Source organism: Galleria mellonella, unplaced genomic scaffold (assembly GCF_026898425.1).
Source record: "Galleria mellonella isolate WM207_F2 unplaced genomic scaffold, CSIRO_AGI_GalMel_v1 utg96, whole genome shotgun sequence".
NCBI classification, from domain to species: Eukaryota; Metazoa; Arthropoda; class Insecta; order Lepidoptera; family Pyralidae; genus Galleria; species Galleria mellonella.
In genome coordinates, this window is record NW_026442179.1 from 3,870,074 (window position 1) to 3,889,987 (window position 19,914).

General features: G+C 32.5%; 4 protein-coding genes across 7 annotated transcripts in view; 2 read left to right on the plus strand and 2 right to left on the minus strand.

Moving 5' to 3' along the window:
* Nucleotides 1–374: 374 nt before the first annotated feature.
* Nucleotides 375–19,914, minus strand: part of LOC113523427 (60S ribosomal protein L21) — a 112,266-nt gene continuing 92,726 nt past the window's right edge. Inside the window, exons 1-3 of one of the 3 annotated variants that reach the window (XM_026909402.3) lie at nucleotides 1,642–1,789; nucleotides 1,306–1,442; nucleotides 375–753 (exon numbers count right to left, since the gene is read on the minus strand). In XM_026909402.3, coding sequence (XP_026765203.1) covers nucleotides 403–753; nucleotides 1,306–1,434 — 480 coding nt within the window. In that variant the 5' untranslated portion in view covers nucleotides 1,435–1,442; nucleotides 1,642–1,789 and the 3' untranslated portion in view covers nucleotides 375–402. Of the gene's footprint in view, nucleotides 754–1,305; nucleotides 1,443–1,592; nucleotides 1,790–19,914 lie in introns of those variants that run through there. The other 2 variants (XM_026909403.3, XM_052902744.1) reach the window with 2 other exon arrangements.
* LOC113523408 (uncharacterized) lies at nucleotides 2,585–10,601 on the plus strand. Its single transcript, XM_026909370.3, has 8 exons — nucleotides 2,585–2,815; nucleotides 2,899–3,305; nucleotides 4,526–4,594; nucleotides 5,194–5,319; nucleotides 6,251–6,428; nucleotides 7,658–7,777; nucleotides 8,560–8,813; nucleotides 9,415–10,601. Exons 1-8 carry the CDS (start codon nucleotides 2,732–2,734, stop codon nucleotides 10,514–10,516), a joined length of 2,340 nt encoding a protein of 779 aa, XP_026765171.2. The 5' UTR covers nucleotides 2,585–2,731; the 3' UTR covers nucleotides 10,517–10,601.
* Nucleotides 11,983–14,918, minus strand: LOC113523384 (nitric oxide synthase-interacting protein homolog). 2 transcript variants are annotated; one of them, XM_031907631.2, is made up of 3 exons: nucleotides 14,741–14,918; nucleotides 13,948–14,655; nucleotides 11,983–12,774 (listed from the first exon to the last, which is right to left on the minus strand). In XM_031907631.2, exons 2-3 carry the CDS (start codon nucleotides 14,637–14,639, stop codon nucleotides 12,588–12,590), a joined length of 879 nt encoding a protein of 292 aa, XP_031763491.1. In that variant the 5' UTR covers nucleotides 14,640–14,655; nucleotides 14,741–14,918; the 3' UTR covers nucleotides 11,983–12,587. The 2 variants fall into 2 exon arrangements, with proteins under 2 accessions (XP_031763491.1, XP_026765138.1); XM_026909337.3 differs by having other exon boundaries at nucleotides 13,948–14,917.
* The window catches only part of LOC113523594 (uncharacterized), a 53,018-nt gene continuing 50,025 nt past the window's right edge, over nucleotides 16,922–19,914 (plus strand). The window contains exon 1 of the mRNA XM_052902748.1: nucleotides 16,922–17,362. Within this exon, the coding sequence (XP_052758708.1) occupies nucleotides 17,203–17,362 (160 nt within the window). The 5' untranslated portion in view covers nucleotides 16,922–17,202. The remainder of the gene's footprint in view (nucleotides 17,363–19,914) is intronic.

Genomic DNA, 19,914 nt, shown 5'->3' on the forward strand with positions numbered 1-19,914 from the left:
TTTTATGATATACTATGTCTATGAGTAAATATGTCCTAGTGAAGTACAGTAGTATATAACAAATTTTATGTAGTATTTAAGATCCTCTGAATAAATATTATAAACATAAGAAAAAAAAAACAAATTTTATAAGTTTAAAAGAGTCTAATACCTAATTCAATTTTTATAACTATATATCTTAATCGAACTTTGATGTAGTTTAATATGAATAGAATGAAGGTAATTTGAACCCTTAAAAAAGGTTGGCTTCTTTTCTATTCAACCTCATAGGATGGAATGGGATGTAAGTTTTATATAAAAATCGAACATTAAATAGGACTAAAGTTTGGGTTAAATCTAAAATTCGAATAGTAAAAAAAATAATAAAAAATATATATACTTAAAAGTAATTTATTTCAATTTTTAAGCTACAAACTCATATGGGATGGGAGCCAGTAACACTGGTTTCTCTGCACCACTGACGATGTGAGCAGCTTTGGGGGGAGCAGGTTGTCTCTTCAACTTGACGACTTTGTTGGCAGCTTTTGCTTCTTTGAGGAGCCTCTCATTCTCCTTGACTCTCTTCAAGAAGTCCTGTCTGCACTTGGAGTGCTTGACGTGTTCAATGCGGATGTTAATGCGTTTGGGGATGATTCTTCCTCGCACCCTCTTGTTGACAATGACTCCGAGAGCATGTGCTGTTACATTGTAAACTCTACCAGTTTTACCATGATACACTTTGTGTGGCATACCCTTTTGGACTGCACCATTACCCTATAAATAAAAAATTGTATTAATTTCAACTTTTTTAAATTTACCTTAGATCTGATTTACCTGTCTTTTATAAAACATTTATATTTACATTATTTTAATAAATCAATACATTATTCTATAAAGCAGGATCCTATTTATTTATTTAATAATTTATGACTTAATTTCATTTCTGATTTACATTTGTCCCAAGTCAATTATTACAACAGTTAGACTGAATTTGAATAAAAATAACAAAAAAACTGAAATAAAAACTTAAGGCCAAGGTGTCTAGCCAGCATAGTAAATAATAAGCAATATTCTATTCAGAACATTGCTATGGTAATGACAAAGAAACAGTATTATATAGGCAAAGTATTATATAGTCAGCAAAGGTTGTTTGAACTTTATTATATATTATTACTAATAAAAATAAAACATTATCTTGGACTGATTGGGAGAATAATGGATCCCTAGTAATTATACTAATAAGTAAAACTACTAGGAATCCAAGTTTTATTGAGAGGCTCGAACCTAATAAGATCAAATTAGTGTGGAGTGTTCATAAATACACACCCTAATGTCAACGATGTCGCCAATTTTGTACACTTTCATGTACGTGGCGAGAGGAATGGTTCCATGTGTGCGGAACTTGCGGGCGAACAAGTCCCTTGTACCGCGACGGTAACCCTTGGAATTTGTCATCTTCGCGCCTGTAAGAAAAGCAACACGTTACACCAATGTACCATTCGCCACATGTATCCATCATTCATGAAATAACACAATGACCAAAAATATAGAAGCAAACTATATTGCTATATTTTAATTATGGTACAGTACAACTGCAAATACGTAAAACATACAATTTTATTGTATTTTTCACAATTTTAATTATTTTTCTAGTATAATCACCTTGTGTTGCAAAGCTTGACGGATAGAAAAAGAGGTTAGTTTTGGCTAGTGATGTACCAAAGTCGAATCATGCAAACTTGAATTCAGTCTCAAATATTTATAGATACGTCACAATACCCGACACACATGATTTAAAAATATATTTGCGCTAATCGTATATTACAGTTTATTTTAATAAAATTTAATGAAAAAAATTGGAATTATCAGAAAAATACACTATCAACTAATTAACCGTTTTTCGTTGCACTACTATTGGACATTAGCAATAGTTTATGATCACGTTTAACAAGTTTTATTAAAATAGACTCTAATAACATGTTTATCTTAAATATATGTCTTTTTTTATCGTTTCATTCTTTTTTGAAAAATTATTAAATACGTAAAGATTTATTATTTTAAATATAAAATAAGCTTCAGAAGCCAATTGAGAAAATTTTTGTTTCAGATATATGAAGTACGTGAATAACTTTTCAAACACATTAGTACTAATGTCAGTCTTAGAATCGATATAAAAATTATTATTTTTACAAAGATTTAAAATCAGTAAGACGCACATCACTGGTTTGTTTAAGGCCAAAAAGGAAAAGAAGTTGCCAATTTAAAAATATATTTATGATTAAAGGAATTGTTCACATGTAAACAAAATATCTCTTTTAAAATATAAATTTGGTGATAGTGATTAAAAAATAAATTAAGTACATGAAAATAACATGATATTTATTCATATGAGTTTTATTATGAGCTTATTAAGCTATCCTTATATTCAATTACCTATTTTGCTATGCTATAGCAACTTGATTTAGTATAAGAACGACATTGCAACTTGCAAGATAAACTGCATAAATGTGAGTTTTTCTATAATTATGATTCATAGACTAAGAAGAAAAATAATGACATCATAAAATTTCAAATATGGTAACACAAACTATATTTGTGTGTGCTTTAGATCTAAGTCATTATTCTTATCTGTGCTGTGTGTCAATTTGTCAATAGTTATTGTTTGTCGTATAATTTGTAGTATTTTTTATAAATTATCGTAATAAACTGTATTGAAATGCATTTCGGTAATTAAATTAGCAATATATGAAATATGGCTACGTCACAAGAAAATATCGTCATTGATAGTTGTCAATATACACCAGTTTATTTGGTACAAAATCCTGGCGCCATACAGGTAATTATAGCATTTTTGTTTATCTATTTATTGGAGGATCAAAAGTGTTCATACAAATTGATTAATTATTGTTCAACTTGCAGGGGAGGTCGTATGTTGTGACACAAAATACCATCGAAGAACAAAAACCAGTCAGCGATAACCTAAAAAGATTTTACGAGAACAGTGGTATTTTAGAAAACAACATTGCAAATAATGTTGTCAATATATCCAAACCTCGGATTCTCAAGAAACAAGATAACAAAGTGGGGAACAACTTGAAATTGGCAAGTTTCTTGTTGCCTAAAAATGTTCAGACAAACAAACAATATGTACCAATCAACAACATAGTGTTCAAGCCGGTGACGACGACCCCCACTGCTGTTACTACAGTAGTAAACACGGTGCCAAAAGTGACAGTTGAAAGGAAAATAGTTAAAATGAAAAACTTCACAAATGCTCTCAAACCTCCACAAGAAAGAACATTGTCAAAGATAAAACCAAAAGAGAAGTATGTTGTAACTTAATTAAATCATATAGTTTTAATAAGTAACTAATCTGCAATTGTAAACAATTAACAAAAGCAGAGGATCCATTATTCATCTAAAAAAGGTGAATGATATTTACAGTAAAAATTATAATTGCTGTGATATGAATGTTGTATGTAATTGTATTAAAAAATAAAAAAAAAATGCAGCAGTATGTATTATATATGTTGGCTTTTCTCATATTTTAAATTCAGGTGTGCCCAACTAATTTTTGAACTTAATACGAGCCCTTATTCATGAGCACTGTCTATAATTTAATTTAAAACCCGAGTAAAGCTAACATAAATATTTAATAATACAGTATGACTCATGGTAGTTATTTTTCAACAAAAATGCAGCTATTTGAAATTATAGCACACATGTAGTGATGGGTCTAATGGTACCCAGCCAGTTTGGTCTTTCTTTAACACTTATGTTTCATTTTACTATTTGCTTCTTATAAGTTCTTTTAAATGAACATGTGTGTTGTATTGTATTTATTACTCACAAATTGTTGTATTCAAACAAAATATAATAGATTAATATTTCTATGTGTTTAATAAGTAAATAAATATTATGTGTAAAGTGTGTTGCCAAGATTGAATCTTGGCAAAATTTGTAATTATGTATAACTTTTTAAATTAAAAAAAAAACACTCAGTCACTTATTATAAATATTTTTTTAAACGAATGCTAATGGAATGATAATAGGTGGCCCCTGCATTAATAGTATACACTAGTAGTATGGATAATCACATAGACAATGCATTGACATAATTTGTACTCAACTCACTATAAAGCCTTAACTGATGGTGGTGTGATGGGCCAGGTTGTTGAGTTCCCTAAAATATGGTTGACCACTATGATGACTGACTCGTCCATCATACTTGTGAACAAGTGCTACTTGTGTGTGCTAATTTAATGCTAATTAAAATCACAGTACAAATACAAATGTAAAATTATCTTGTAATTAATAATTTGGAAAGAGTAACTGCTGAGTTTTTTACGACTTTTTCTTAGCAGATAACAACATCCCAAACCCTGCAGTACAATCATAAAAAGTTGACGATTTTAAGGTTTAAGGATGAGATAAACAAGTTTATTTGAATAAAGACTATATCTATTCTATGCTAATCCACAGGGATAATTAAAAATTTTCGATTTTAGTTATTCCTAAATAAAATGTAATCTAATGTATTTTGCAGCACACCGAGCCCCACTCCGCCTAAACACACATCAGTTCAGTTATTGAAACTAGGCGAAACATATCACAGGTAAATAAATAATTTATTATACAATATTCCATTGCAGCAACATGAAGTTTAAAATCAATACCATATTCTACTAGTGAAACTGAACATTTTTCCAAAAGAAACAAGGATTTAAAAATAACAAAAAATAATATGTAATTGATTAAATGGATTATTTTCTGGTTTCTTTGGAAAATTCATAATTCATTGTACACAATATTCTCCTTTTGTGTGTATATACTTTATAATACATGTCTAAATATAATGTCCATTATTATGAAAACCCCAATTAGGGTAAATTGAAGTTTTCTGTATTTGTTTGTTTCCTACATTCAGAGTTGTAGTAAATGTTAACTAGACATCGAATTAAGACGTGTAGTACACAGTACTCATACTCATACATGATCAAATGAACCTTGAGTTTGATTTGGCAATAGCCCCAAAAAAATAGTATTTTTTTTATAAAATTCTTAAATTTACCAAACTCATTTTGCGATGCGTATTTTATTTCTATACAAGACACCTTTAGACAAATTAATAAATCACTGCTTTGTGTGTCTGATGAAGATGTAAGCAAATACTTAATGCAAAATGCAAAAAAATATTGTAATATCATGTTGCAGCCTTAATCAACTGAGCGATGAACAGATGAAGATGGTCAACCAAGCGTTGAAAATATTTAGTGATCCAGAAAAAATACCTGTAGAACCAACCTATGATCCAGTAACAAACACACGATTTATATACAAGTAAGTATGTAGTAATTATAGGTAACATCATAAGTATGTTCAGTAAGAAATAAATATTCTTGTTTTACAGGCTGCATTTAGTACTATACTATTATTTGTTTACATATCTTTTACAGTTTAAATACCACAGTGTAAAAGGCTTTCTCCTACTGGGTCCCACAGACATACAAAAAATAGATAAAGCAATTGATTATTTGATTGTTGTTGTAGTAATTCAATTTTTAAAACTAAATTTTTGTTTTATATAAGCAATAACTGAGTTTCTTGCCCTTTCTTTGTAACTGAAATTGCATTCCAATTAAAAACTATGTAGATTCATAAAAAAAATAATGTCAAAGATGTTTATAATTAAATTTAATGAGTGTGCTACACTGGTTGTTCCTTACTATTAAATTCACCGACAACCATACATCTAGCCTGATGCTAAGAGCTTACTATATGATGTAAATACAGAAAAAGTTTTACACTTTCAGTTTTTCTTTTAATTATACAAGTATTATAAAGAGGAAAGATTGTTTGTTTGTTTGTTTGTAATGGATAAATTCGAAAATTGATTTTAAAAATATTTTCACCTATAGAATGCTACTGTCGAGTTATAAGTATAATAATATACAGCCTTTGTGACTATGTATTAATTTAAAAAATTCTACCTACTCATGCCACCCCATTGCTAACTATATACCCAGCCAGGTCGACCTCCTCGCGGTTCCTTCTGGAAACTATCATGGTTAATTCCTGATGAATTCATCATGATGTGCTAACTGGCCTGTTTTCATTCTCATCTATCACCCTTCGCTGGTGCTCCGCCAGCGTATACCGTTAGCGCAGGCGGGGTCACCATTCCATTTTCACCCATCAAAATACAAAAAAATACCTACCCCTGCAAAGCCTAGTGGGATAGTTATTAATAAAATTCTTTAAATTATTTTAGAGTTGTATCTCCAAAAGATTTAACAGTGGTTGGCAAGAATAAATTTGTTATTAAAAATAAGAAGGATGAAGTCAAGAAAGAAGTGAAAAAGGTGCAAAAGATTACAATCGAACCAGAGAAGGAAGTACCGTTGCCCACACAAGAATCAGAAGAAGAGGAACATGGGACGCCAGTGGAAGTGAGTATTTATTCAATGAAAGTCAAGTATTTATTGAATTGAATATGGTCCACCTGATGGTAAGCGGTTACCGTAGCCTATGAACGCGTTGCCGACCCTGAAGAAACCTTTTTACCCCCATTTTGAAGAACCTGCTGTAATCTCTTGGAAAAACCTCGACAGGGAGCTCAATCCATTATATTCCATTGAAATTTATCTGTTAAAGTTGCTTATAGAATGTTTCGTATTATTTTACAAAACGTGTCCATATATTAATTACATATACATTACATACATACATACATTACATTAATGTGGAAGAAGCGGAAGAGGTTTGTTTGAATCGAAGCATTTGGCGTTCCATTGTTTCTACCTACCCTAATGGGAGATAGGCGTGACAGATATGTATGTATGTATGTACATTACAAATATGTTTTACTACTCTATTCTGCTGTTTACATTAATATAATACTTATAAGAAGTGCTTGTCACTATCCAACGCAGTGTCATACTCGCGGCAAATCATCCCCTCCGGTAGCACTAAGGTCATCTCTTCATACGTTTCACTTATGGTGTGGCTGGTGGAATCCTTCACGGGTGGACGAGCCTCGTTCTGATAACTAAGAGATAGAATAAAATATTTTATTATAAAACAATTTTTTTTTAATGGGTGATAATGGAATGGTAACCCCGCCTGCGCTATCGGGATACGCTGCTGGGGCACCAGTGAGGGATGACAGGTGAGGATGAAAAGGCAGGTCAGTTAGCCCGTCGTTACGAATTCCACTAAAATTAATCACGACGGTTTCCAGGGAGGAGGTTTTTCCACGTGGAGGTCGACCAGATAGGGTATATTGCTAAGAATGTATGAATTAGACCCCATTAGTAACAATCCCTTTCCCTCCAAACAAACAATTGTAATCCTTAGAAATATTATAAATGAAAAATGTGAAAATGAGTTTGTTACAAATGTTATGAAATTTTGTATCATCATCATCATCATATCAGCCGTTAACTGTCCACTGCTGGACATAGATCTCCCCACAAAGAGGATTTTGCTAATAGTTGCCACGCTTGGATTGGCAACCGCAATTAAGCTTTCGGTGATATTTTAAGAGGGACTCTGATGCCCATTTTTCGTTCTCCCTTAGTTACCTCTTACAACACTCACGGAAAAGGAAGAAGTGGCTTCTTCTAAGCCCAGACCTCACGGCAAATTTACTATACAAATGTCTATTATATATTTACAGACCAAAGTTACAAGAAGTGGCAGAAAAGTCAAATTTCCAAAGCAAATAGTGCCCGAGAATGCACCACAGAAGCCGAGGAAAAAGAGTGGCACTGTTGTGTCTTGCTTCCAATGTTCTACAGTAAGTCACTTCAGGTCAAACCTTTTACGGAGTAGTGAACAATGTGCCAAAGACATTTTGCAATTGGCATATTTATGATTATTTTCGAGGGAGGGCCAGGACCCTTGAAATAGGCGCATATGTACTATCAGACATGTCTTTACGAAGCTTCGCTCGCACGCTAAGATGGGCACCAGATGATTCTGGGATGGCCACGGCCCGTACAGTCCAACTGACTCCCCCTCTAAATACATCTAAGCTTTTTTTGTTATTGTTGTAACTTTAAGCTTAACTTAACCTTAAGCTTAACTGTCCACTGCTGAACATTGCCTCCCTCATAGGGGGGGGAGGGCAGTTGCAGTTTGACTTTTGGTAATGTTTTAAGATGGTCGTTGCTGGCCATCGCTCCACCATAAGCTTCTGTGGTCGCCTCTTATTCTATACCAGAACCTACATGGCTTTTTGTATTATTAGTACATGCTAATCTACTTACGGGAGGGCTATGCTCGGAGTCTCTGCGTGATAGATCCAAAACGAGGATATCCACAAAAGAACCAAAGTAACCGACATAGCCCGAAGGACAAACAAGCTGAAGTCACAATGGGTTGGTTACATAGCTCGAAGAACCAATAAGCGATGGGGAAGAAAAAATCTTTGTCAGACATGAAGCGATTTTGATGATTCTTTTTTAAAAAAAGGCGGTTATATTCATTATAGTCCTATAATAATTAGATCGAATGAAGCCGATTTTATCATTAATAACACATTATAATACACATGCTATATAACTGTTATTGTTGCAGGAATTCTGCAGTTTGTACAGACTACAAAAACATTATGAAAATCATCCTACCCATATACCTGCTAAGATCCACTCCAACCTATTCCACTGTCTACTGGCCATCATCAAGAGTGGGTCTGAAGAAGATCAAGCTAACATCTTCATTCAACAGTTGGAGCAGCTTATAGAAAAAATCAAATCACTGCTGCCTTGTTTGCTCAAAAAGATTGACGGTTGCGAAGGGAAGTTGTGTACAGTCAATGACGATATTGGCAAGTATGTATCACCAACATGGCTGTACTAAGCCTACTAGTTGTAATTTGTAACTTTACCTGCGTTAGGATATAGGAATCGTATATTAAATCCCTTCAACTGTTTGTGTGGGGGGAAAGGGATTGTTAGTAAGGCAGACTACCAGTCCTATTGCTAGCAATATACCCTGGCAGGTCGACCTCTAAGTGGGTCCCCCTGGCAACTATCGTGCTGAATTCCAGGTCTATTCTTTACGATGGGCTAACTAACCTGCCTTTTCATTGTCACCTATCATCTCTCACTGATGTACCCCCAGCATATACCGTTAGTGCAGGCGGGCTTACCATTCTATTACTATTCATAAAAAAAAACTGTATAATTAACAATCATCCATTTTTTTTGTTAACTATCACATTTGTGACATATATATAGTGATATGTATGTTTTTATGTTTATAAAGATGATAATTATCACTTGCTATTAGATCAAGTCCATCAGCTTGTTTACTGGTGCTGCAAAAAATCAATATGGAAGGAAAGCACAGGGATAATAAAAAAATGTATTAAAAAATATTATCAATAGAAATAATACTATTGAAATTTAATTAATTGTTAATTTTTTTCAGGTTATTTGGCATGAACCCTGGAAAATACAACTTTACAATGGACGCACTCACTTGCGTGAAAGACAAAGATGGATTTTGTAGGCACAACCCTCCCCCAAAACCGAATCAATTCAATGCAGACCTAAGCAAGCCTTCACAGCTTTGGCTATCAAAGCATAATGAAGAAATTGCTAATACAGAGAATGAAGTTGACGACTGTGCAAGAATAAATGCAGTTGATAAATGGCCCACAGCCAGTAAGCGGATATGGAAACTGAAACAGCAGAAATCACAAGAACTAAAAGCAAAAAGAATAAGAATGTCTTCAGAGAGTGATACAGTTATCGAGTTGGGAATGGAAGATTTCATAAACTATAATGCACCAAATGAACAAAGTGCAATAAGGATTTCTCCTAAATCTATAAATATATTAGATAATAGTAGTATAAGCAATGATAAAAATAATGATGATACAGTCCCAAAGGAGTCCAATACTATAGTAGATATGAAAAATAAAAAAGGTCTCCACACACAGTTTCATAGCACACATTTCGATATACGGTCGTCACCTATAAAGCCTTCAGCGGCTGTGTTCAATAAGTTTCAAATTGATCCTGAAAAAATTGCCCAATACAGTAGAGTACAAATGATACGACCTCTAGATCTAGATAAGGAACAAAATGAGACGACCCAACCACAAGATATTGCAATGCAATCAAATGCAGATGAAAATTGTGACCTTCAAGACTTATTAAGGGATGATAGTTTTATAGAGTTATCATGTAAAGAGCCAGTTGTGACAAATGATATCAATTTTCATACAGCTAAAGATTGGGTAATGGATTCTTCGGATGGAAAATCGGACAATTATATGAAATCAGATGGTCTAATAGAACCAAGTTTAATACACGTCAAAGATGATCATCTAGATAAATTGCCTCTGAATAGTGTAAGCCAAAGCGACCACTTGTCTAGTGACAATCGGTTACAAACAGACCAAGGTCAATCAGTATTGAACTTTTTGGAGTCCTTAGGTAATGAGTGCCTATCCTACCCTGAGACTGATATTAAAAATAATACTGTTGATTTTCAATTAGATTTATTTGCATTTCATAATTCATAGTAAATTGAATAAATGTATTTAATTATGTATATGTATTATATTTAATACTATTTTTTAATTAGAACAAAATATAGATATATTATCATTTTGTAGTTTTTGTTTACAACATATATAAATAATAGAACAGTAAAATTCTTTATTTTTGACCACTTCCTATCATCGTACAGCCCACCATCGACAAGGAGTTCAGCGCTTAGAGCCTAGATAGTCACGTACGACGGAGTTTCAGAGATGTTTCCTCCCGCGAACGTTCAGGTTATGTAGTGAGCTTCCTGTTGAGGTTTTTTCAAGAGACATCTTCAAAGAAGGAATAAAAAGTTTTTTTTTTAATGGATAATGAAATAGTAACCCGCCTGTGCTAACGGTATACACTGGCTGGGCACCAGTGAAGAATGAAAGGGCAGGTCAGTTAACCCATGTGATAAGTACACCTGGAATTCAGGCACGATGGTTTCTAGAGATCGATCTGACAGTTTATATTGTTAGCAATGTGACTGATCCGCATTACTAACAATCCCTTTCCCCCAAGGGTAAAGAGGTTTCTTCAGGGTCGCAAACACACGCGTAATGCCCCTGGTATTGCAAGTGTTCATAGGCTACGGTAACCGCTTACCATCGGGGGGAAAGGGATTGTTAGTAATGAAGACTGAGAATCCCATTGCTAGCAATATACCCAACCAGGTCGACCTCCTCGAGGTTCCCCCTGGAAACTATCATGGTTAATTCCTGATGAATTCATCATGATGGGTTAGCTGGCCTGTTTTCATTCTCATCTATCACCCTTCACTGGTGCTCCGCCAGCGTATCTCGTTAGCGCAGGCGAGGTTACCATTCCATTTTCACCCATCAAAAAAAAACCGCTTACCATCAGGTGGGCTGTATGCTTATGAGCCACTTTAGTGGTATAATAAATAAAAGGAAAATTCTGTAATAATAACTTTGGACATATTATGTAGCCCAATCTAGTTTCAAACTTAGCAGACCAAACAAGATATAATTTATTATTAACTAGCCACCCGTCTTGACTTCGCATGCTAGTACAGCATATATGCTTACATACTTAAAATCAATTTATTACGCTAAATATGAATAAGATGGGTATGCAATTAAGATTTAAAAATAAAGGGATTCATCTGAAATGCCATTTAATAAAAACATATATAAGTAATATTTATTTTCAAAATGCATAATGAATTTTATAAAAAGAGAATCAAATGTGGCAATGCTGATATTGGAAAGTTCTGATTGTCGATAGTGACAGAATTATAGGACTTAATTTACATAATTAAGTATAAGTGTTTTATCAGTTTATAGTTTAATAATTTTTACTTACAAAGACTAGTGGCATGGCATATGGCATGCAAATATAATTACCAAATCAGAAGGGTTTTATTTTATTTTTAGTGTTTCCAGTTTCTAGTCTGCAGTTGTAATGATGGCAAATGATTAAAATTATAAGAAACAGGTAATTACAATATTGGATTTATTTTTGCAGTAGTAAGGCAATATGTGTCACATGCCACGTCATTCAATTGTTTTGTCTTCCCACGACCTCTACTAACATTTGAACTTTATGGTATGGTATTAAAGTTCAAATTGTCTTTTAAGTGTCATTATGAATCGTTTGAATGGGAATGTAGAATTGTTGTTTTTAGACATTTTCAGGCAATTTTTAAATTTTTTTCTATGTAAGAACCATCTTCGTTCTTCTAGGAATATTCTTAAAAAAGAATTAGTGAAATCGGTTCTCGAGATTTGCCTTAGCAATACATTCAAGGATTCATTTTTATATTATAGATAATTTAATAATGCTAAAATCGCATTAAAAAGATAAAAAAGATTGATGTTAATTAATTCTGAATTTTTCCAAAATAATTTATTAAATGACCTAATTTTTAACACCAGACACAAGATCAAATTCACAATCTTGTGATAAATATCCACTACTCTCTTAAATTCTCATCATGTCTCACACTTGTATATTCTTAATTAACTCCATTGCACCTTATCATTAACAAAATAAGATCCATTTCTGTTTAAAATTATTAGACTATCAGGTACTTAAATAACTTTAAGCTTGTAAAACAGGCCGTTCATTCTTCCCTTCTAAATTCTGGTTGGTGAGGGCATAACCAGTGCCTCCTCGTTGCATTGGTATGATGTCTTTCTCCTTCAGCTTGTCTCCAGTCAGAGGATGGAGCCAGTCCTTTTTTATGATCTTCTCGACACATTCCATTGTGACAACATGGCCAGTTGTTCTGAAAATTATATATTTAATTTACAGCTTTCTTAGTGTGTGTGTTTGTAGCTAAGAATACATTATGCATCTGTATTAAAGGGCTTAGCATCCTGAAAATTAATTTAATATTGCCCTGTGGTATGGGCCACCCTTTACTTTCGTGAGTGTTGTAAATGGTTACTAAGGGAACTTAATAGGCAAGAAATGGGCAGTAGCATCCCTCTTAAAACATCACCAAAGTCCGACTTGGGTTGCCAACTCATCCTCCAAGTGAGGCAACTACTGGCAAAAACCTTAAGGGGGAGACCTATGTTCAGCAGTGGACAGCTATTAGCTGATAGGATTGAGATTGGGATGCTAATGGTTATCTCTTGGTAAATAAATGGTTCAACTAACAACACCTTAATCCTTAGGAATGACAATGCATAACCCTTTCAGACCCAAGATTTTTTCTTTCAGATTAAATATATTTTCGTGTTTTGGAGTCAAGCCATATTGCCGGCACGCACGAGACTACTGCACCACCTAACTGCTAAAATGATTTCTTATTGGCTGGTTTAAAATCTCACTATCATGTTATTTCAGCTTCGTGTGTAAAAATGAATTGCCTGTGGTTTTAGAATTTTTTAAAGTTACAACTCACACCCGTATCGTTCAGGTCTGAAAGGGATAAGGAGTAGCATGAAATATCTAGTGTTCTATAACATCACAGTGCAGTTCATGTGTATAAATTATAGTCTAAGAGCCCATAACTGCCAGACCTTAGTTATTTTATAAAAGCTGAAAATCTCTTAGTGCATGCTCCTGACACAGGTAGGAATGATAGGCTACTATTATTTGAGACATTATGGCTTTGACAAGTATCAAGTAGCAAAGGTGTATAAAATACACACTTAATATTATTATACAGCATATTAATAACTATATCAGGTATAAACTAAAAAACAATACAAATCTCTTGCCATATGATTATGGCATAGAATAGGTTACCCCTTTTTTCCCATAGGTGTGGTAAGAATTGACTAAGGGAGGGTGAGAGATGAGCAGCAGCGTCCCTATTAAAACATATCTAAAGCCTAACTGCGGTTGCCAGCCCACCTGCCAAGTGTGGCAACTACTGGCAAAACCCCTTAAGGCTTATGTTCAGCAGTGAACAGTTAAAGGCTGATATGATTGATGATATTTATCTCACCTGATAACAGCACAAGGCACTGCATTACTCAAGATGTCATGTGTCACAGGGCACATGTATCTGTTCTCCTTGGCTATAAGTGATTTCTTGTCATCAGGATCATTTACTAGAGTCCATTTCACTTCTATTAGATCCTTCATCTTCAATGGCTTACCACTAATAGGACAGTACACTGTTGAATCCGGTTTCTCAAGTTTAGACACCTTAGCATCAGGAAGCTGAGATGGCACCCAAAAACTAGGAAGTTCCTTGTCTTTGCCATTTGCCAAATTGGAAACCGAGTTAGAAGTGGACGGAGATGCCGAAGACTTAGAAGTGCTATTAGAGGATATATTTTTCTCTCTATTCATGAATTTAATCAAATTTGCCTCTTTCTCTGCTGCTGCTAACTCAGCTTTCTCTGCATCCTCCTTCTTCAATTGTTTTTCATAGTTCTTCAACTTTCGCGTATATTCTGTCTTCTTCGAAACTATGTATTCCAAGATAGCCTCTTTGTCAAACAAGTAACCTTCTTTAGTGACGACTGGATTCCTGCAAGGTTGTAAAGTTAAGCTGCAACAATCGAAGTTCTTCACGGAATCTTTGCCGACTCGCTCACTCTGTGTTCCGTAACCAGAGGCTGCAGCGTCCTTTTTCTTCTCATGGTAGGTGTAGACGGCTCCAGCTGTACAATTCCGTGCATGTCGAGTCATTTTGTTTTACAATTACCTATAATAATGCTTATCCCGTTTATTGATAAATATAAACTGATATATTATTGTTCGAATTATTGCAAAATGATTATAATACCTACTATTAGTTCAGTATTATATTATCGTAATACATTAAGATCCAATTTTAGCAAACTCGCACACAAAATTATGAATAAAAATTCTAACAAAATTTTCAAAATCACAGACTAAAGAAACTGGTTAAAGGCCTATTTAGCCATCATAATATGTGGATTCAGCAATAAATAAAGCAAGTAATTTACAAAAATCGACACTGCCCTTATTTTGACAATACTGGAACATGATCCTATGCATCCACCTTCAAATATTAACATAAAATAAATGAATATTTATTGTTAATGTTAGAAATAAGTTTTTTTCTGTAATTGCTCTTGTATCTCTATCGTACTTTTTATATTGTGTTTATCCCATTCCCTTTCACTATAGAAATATTAGCTGATATCTCAAGCTAAATACCAACAGTTATATAAATATTTAATAATTTTCTATCTATAATTTGGATATAGTTGGCTATTATTAAAGGATTAGCTATTTTACTTATTTGTATAAGTTTATTGTACATTTACATTTGTGTTGTATCAGTCGTTAACTGTCCACTGTTAGATATAGGCTTCCCTCATAAGGTACATTCACATTTAATATAAACTATGTTTTCTTAGTATGTGTTTGTGTGCGTTGCATATCATAAAGGTGACGCAGGGTCGTTCCTTATAGCAGTTTATGGGGGAAATCTAAAGTGTTTAGATTGTGTGTAGATGTTAAAAGTAAGAAAACCATTGAATAAACTATTTATACATATATCAATTTTCAAATTAATTAGACATTTAAGACGAACACGCTACAAAAATCGCATCCAATTTAGTGCAGTAGTGTTGAGAGCGTCACAAGGTATCTATAAATTGATTGCTTTTTTTTTTTTTTTATACAACTTAGAATGGCAAACAAGCTGACGGCCCACCTGATGGAAAGTGGTAACTGTTGCCTATAGACATGAGCAGTACCATGAACATAACAGAGTATACTGTTTCGCTCATGATACCCCCCCTGCGTTGCCATTCCTGAGGACTCAGATGTTATTCCTCTGTACCCTGTAAATTTACGCCATATCCCACCCTTCAAACCGAAACACAGCTATGCAAACACAACTGCTTCACGGTTGAAACACGAATGGGACAGAGGTACCCATGCAATCGACTTTTGTACAAAGTCTCCCTCTGGTGACTTTATATATTTTTGTATTCGTACCTTACAAAGGGATTAATTAGGTTTACGTAATGATTTGTGCGGATTTGTGTGATAATTATTGTTGATTTGTTTTAATTCATACTATGTAGATGGCGCTGTGTTTTAAAACACGCTATAATTTAATCCCCTTAAACTCAGGTTCAAGTATTGCAGATTTGAAATATAAAAACTGAAATAGTGAATTTAGACCATTATTCTAACTTGAAACCCAGTTGAAATTTACGGGAAAATTTTAATATTGTTTTTCCTGTTTTTATTTTCATTTAAAATCAAGTTTCAAGTGATTTATAACAATATGTAAAGAAATAATAACATTTTATAGAGAAATACTATGAAATATCAAAAAATAGCAATGTCATATTCGTATTAAAATCCTACATCATAATCGTATTAAAGTGTGTGTGTGTGTGTGTCAACGCCACAAGTGTACGAAACTACCTACGAAGAAGCTCCGTCGAGTGTGTGCTGTGGGTATTACGCGTCGTGTGTATCGTAAAATTTCAAACACATTGCGCGGCATCAAAACTAAAAATCATTAATTAGATAGACTGTATTACATCTCCGTTGAGTAAATAATCTACCATCTGATTCAGGTTATTCATCTGAATCAGCTGTTTTCATTTTAGCCAACCTGTCCTTCTACCCTGTATACAAAACTTAAATATAATTATAAATAAATATACATACACATATAAATAAATATGGATGTGCATAGAATAATTATTTTAATTAATTATGAAATGTATTGTAAAATCTTCTTTGAGCTATTTTATGATATAATATTTTCAAATTCAGTAAACTAATTGCATAGGATTTATACAATCGCTTTTTGTTCAATGTGACGTGCCGCGAGCAGGTTTGTTAAATACAAAGAACAGATTTATGATTGACATATGACTTCTACTAGGCACTTGACTGAAAACATTAACAATTACTTGACATTTCAACCATGCTAACTATGTTCACTGCTGTTCTGTTAAAGTTGTCATCACAAGGAATCAAAATATAATAAAACAACAACAACGACTACGAAGATAAGACGTGTGCTCTGTTTATTATTATTTTTAAAAACCTATACGGGTATCGAGTTATAAATAATAACAGTTTATCACTTTGTGATTATTCTAATCTTATCGTGTTGATTTATGAATACCTATAATTTTTTTGCATATTAATTTGAACTTCTGTCGTGTTCGTACTATCATTCAAACGTACGTAAAAGAAGACGGTCGTGTTTACCTTATTTTTACGTGAATGTTTTGATGTGATATAAATTATAATGAACTTATCGTTCGCTGGTTGTGGTTTCCTCGGGATCTACCATGTGGGTGTAGCAGTGTGTTTTAAAAAATATGCCCCACATTTGCTACTGGGAAAAATATCTGGCGCCTCTTTTGGCGCTCTCTCTGCCTGTTGCCTATTGTGTGATCTGCCTATCGGTATGTTATTTTTTTTTTACTATTTATTGTAGTCACATACTTTATGTAGAAATAAAAATAAAAGATGCACTATTTTATATTACAATAATGAAAAATGTAGGTACTTGTTGATTTCTCAAAGGTTCAATATTATTGTTTTTGTATTTATAAGGGTTGTATCTTATTTATATGTTATATATTTAAACTATATTACACTAAATTAACATAAACTCTCTAAAAATATCAAATCTACAAACTATATATTTTTCTAAGAGTCCTATTATATAATCATCCATTCAACAAAGGTTTGGCGAAATTTGTATAAAAAAATGAGATTTTATTAATATTTTTAAATAGTTTTATATAATTATGAGATTAAAGTATTTTAAAATCCTGAGATATTATTTTTATAATATAAAGTAGCAAATATTACCATAGCTTGTTCTCTAGTAGCATGTAATTTAATTTAAATCCTTTGTTCTATCTATTCTCTTAATTTGAAACGAACTTTTCTTCATCTAAGATGATCAGCGCAAGATATTTCTGCATTGTTTCATAATTCTGTTTATTTTTTATTGCAAGCTTATTTATATATTAACACTTTATTGCACCGATCTTATTGAATGATTTTCAATAAGCATAGTGTAGTACAAAATGTGGTCTTATTGCTAAGCAATTTGTTTTTGTGGAATTAAACAAAAAAAGTTAATGCAATAATAATATTGAATACTTTTTTTATTACTAATTAGTAATTCATAATTGTAAAGTCATTATTAGGTATACTATAAATATTATATTTTATTCAAATTCATATCCGAATAACAGCTGCTAGTATAGGTAGGTAATTATAAATCTTTTGTTTTCAATGTTTGATTTAATTATAAAAAAAAAATAGTATACTTGCTAAGTTTGAACAATAATAAGTTAAGATTTGTCATATAAAGGAGCCGATACAACAGCTTTTTTATATAATAAATTAATTTACATATAAATTTTTAAAGCTATGGAACACTGGGTAAATTATTTATATTTTAGGGAACTTCACATGAATGTTAGTAAACAAAAATTATTATGATACTTAAATGAGATTTTTCTATTGATTAATTATTTTTGGTCTTATAAATTGTTAAGTATTTTGTTATAAAATAACAAATTTTATTATTGTGTTATTATATACTTAAATAAAAAAAAAAACAAGAATAAATCCTATCTTACTGATGAAATTAAAAACTGATGTAGGTATAGTTTATTTTGTTATACCATCAAAAATATCATTGGGTCTATTTCTAAAATCTATGCAAATAAAGTAGCAGGCAAAAGGCTAGTATAAAAATATAAATAAAAAGATATATATTTTTGAAACCACACCAGTTGTGGTCAGTGCCCTAAGAAGTGGTTTAATATTATTAAATTAACTTCTTAGCAATATTTTTAATAAACATATTTATGCAGTATATATATGATTAGTTACAAATTTCATTAATTTGTTGAATCACTCGAGACTTTTACAAAACCCACTTTGGGAATTGCTAACACAGTACAGATTGTAATTACTGTAATCATACAGTAAATCAAAACTTAATTTGTAGTTATTCTTTAAAATGACTCGACAAATTAAACAAAACAAATCAGGATTTACAACTTTATTTTTAAAAAGATAAAAGCTAAATACCTTGTATAATATGAATAAAAAAACATATTTCACCGACCCCAGATAGGGCATGAAGATGATAATAATTTTATGATACCCATGTATTAACACTAGCATTACATCATCAATTTATCCTGCCAATCAATAAACATGCATTTTGAATGACAGATGTTATAAATATATCTCACTTGTGCATGACACTATAAGGTCATAAATGGTTACATAGTCCAATTATTATATACTCAATGCTAATTATTATAGCTCTTACAAATTGTCCAACTGATAAGCTAGGTAACTGACATACCAATATCTGTGTGAACTTGAAAATATTAATTGATACCTACTTACAGCATTCAACTATATATATGCAGTAATCTAATTACTTTGATCAATTAATTAGTCACATATTTAAGAGAATAATAAACCAGAATAAGCTGGTAGTTTAAAATTAGAACACTGAGTGCATTATGTTTTTTTTTTTTATTTTCTATTCAAATGTCACAGTTCAGTATTCACTTAATAAAAAAATATATTCACAACTCTAATCTCTAATAGAAAATCCAGAGGCATTTGTGAACTGTTGCCATAGTAAACAATTATGATTTCTAGTAAAAGGGATGATACCCCATATGCTGGAGGGAAATGGATTGTCAGTAATGACGACTTGCGGCCCCATTGCTTGAAATAATCCCTGTCAGGACTTCCATGCGGTTCTCTCAGGAAATTTATGTTTTCAATTCCTTATGTATTCATCACGACAGTCCAACTGACCTGCTTTCTACCTTCATTCTCACCTATCATCCCTCACTTGTGCCACGCCTATATAAATCGATAGCGCAAGCGGTGTTATAATTCCATTATCACACATTAAGAAAACCCACAATCCAAAGGGTTTTTCATCCATCTTTTCTATCTAAATATA

Excerpts from the sequence above, each read along its gene's own strand:
- LOC113523408 (XM_026909370.3), top strand. The coding sequence starts at position 2,732 with ATGGCTACGTCACAAGAAAATATCGTCATTGATAGTTGTCAATATACA. Across the intron at positions 4,595-5,193 it reads CTAGGCGAAACATATCACAG|CCTTAATCAACTGAGCGATG; the intron begins GTAAATAAATAA and ends ATCATGTTGCAG. Across the intron at positions 8,814-9,414 it reads GTCAATGACGATATTGGCAA|GTTATTTGGCATGAACCCTG; the intron begins GTATGTATCACC and ends AATTTTTTTCAG.
- LOC113523384 (XM_031907631.2), bottom strand. The coding sequence starts at position 14,639 with ATGACTCGACATGCACGGAATTGTACAGCTGGAGCCGTCTACACCTAC. Across the intron at positions 12,775-13,947 it reads GTGCCTTGTGCTGTTATCAG|AACAACTGGCCATGTTGTCA; the intron begins GTGAGATAAATA and ends TATAATTTTCAG.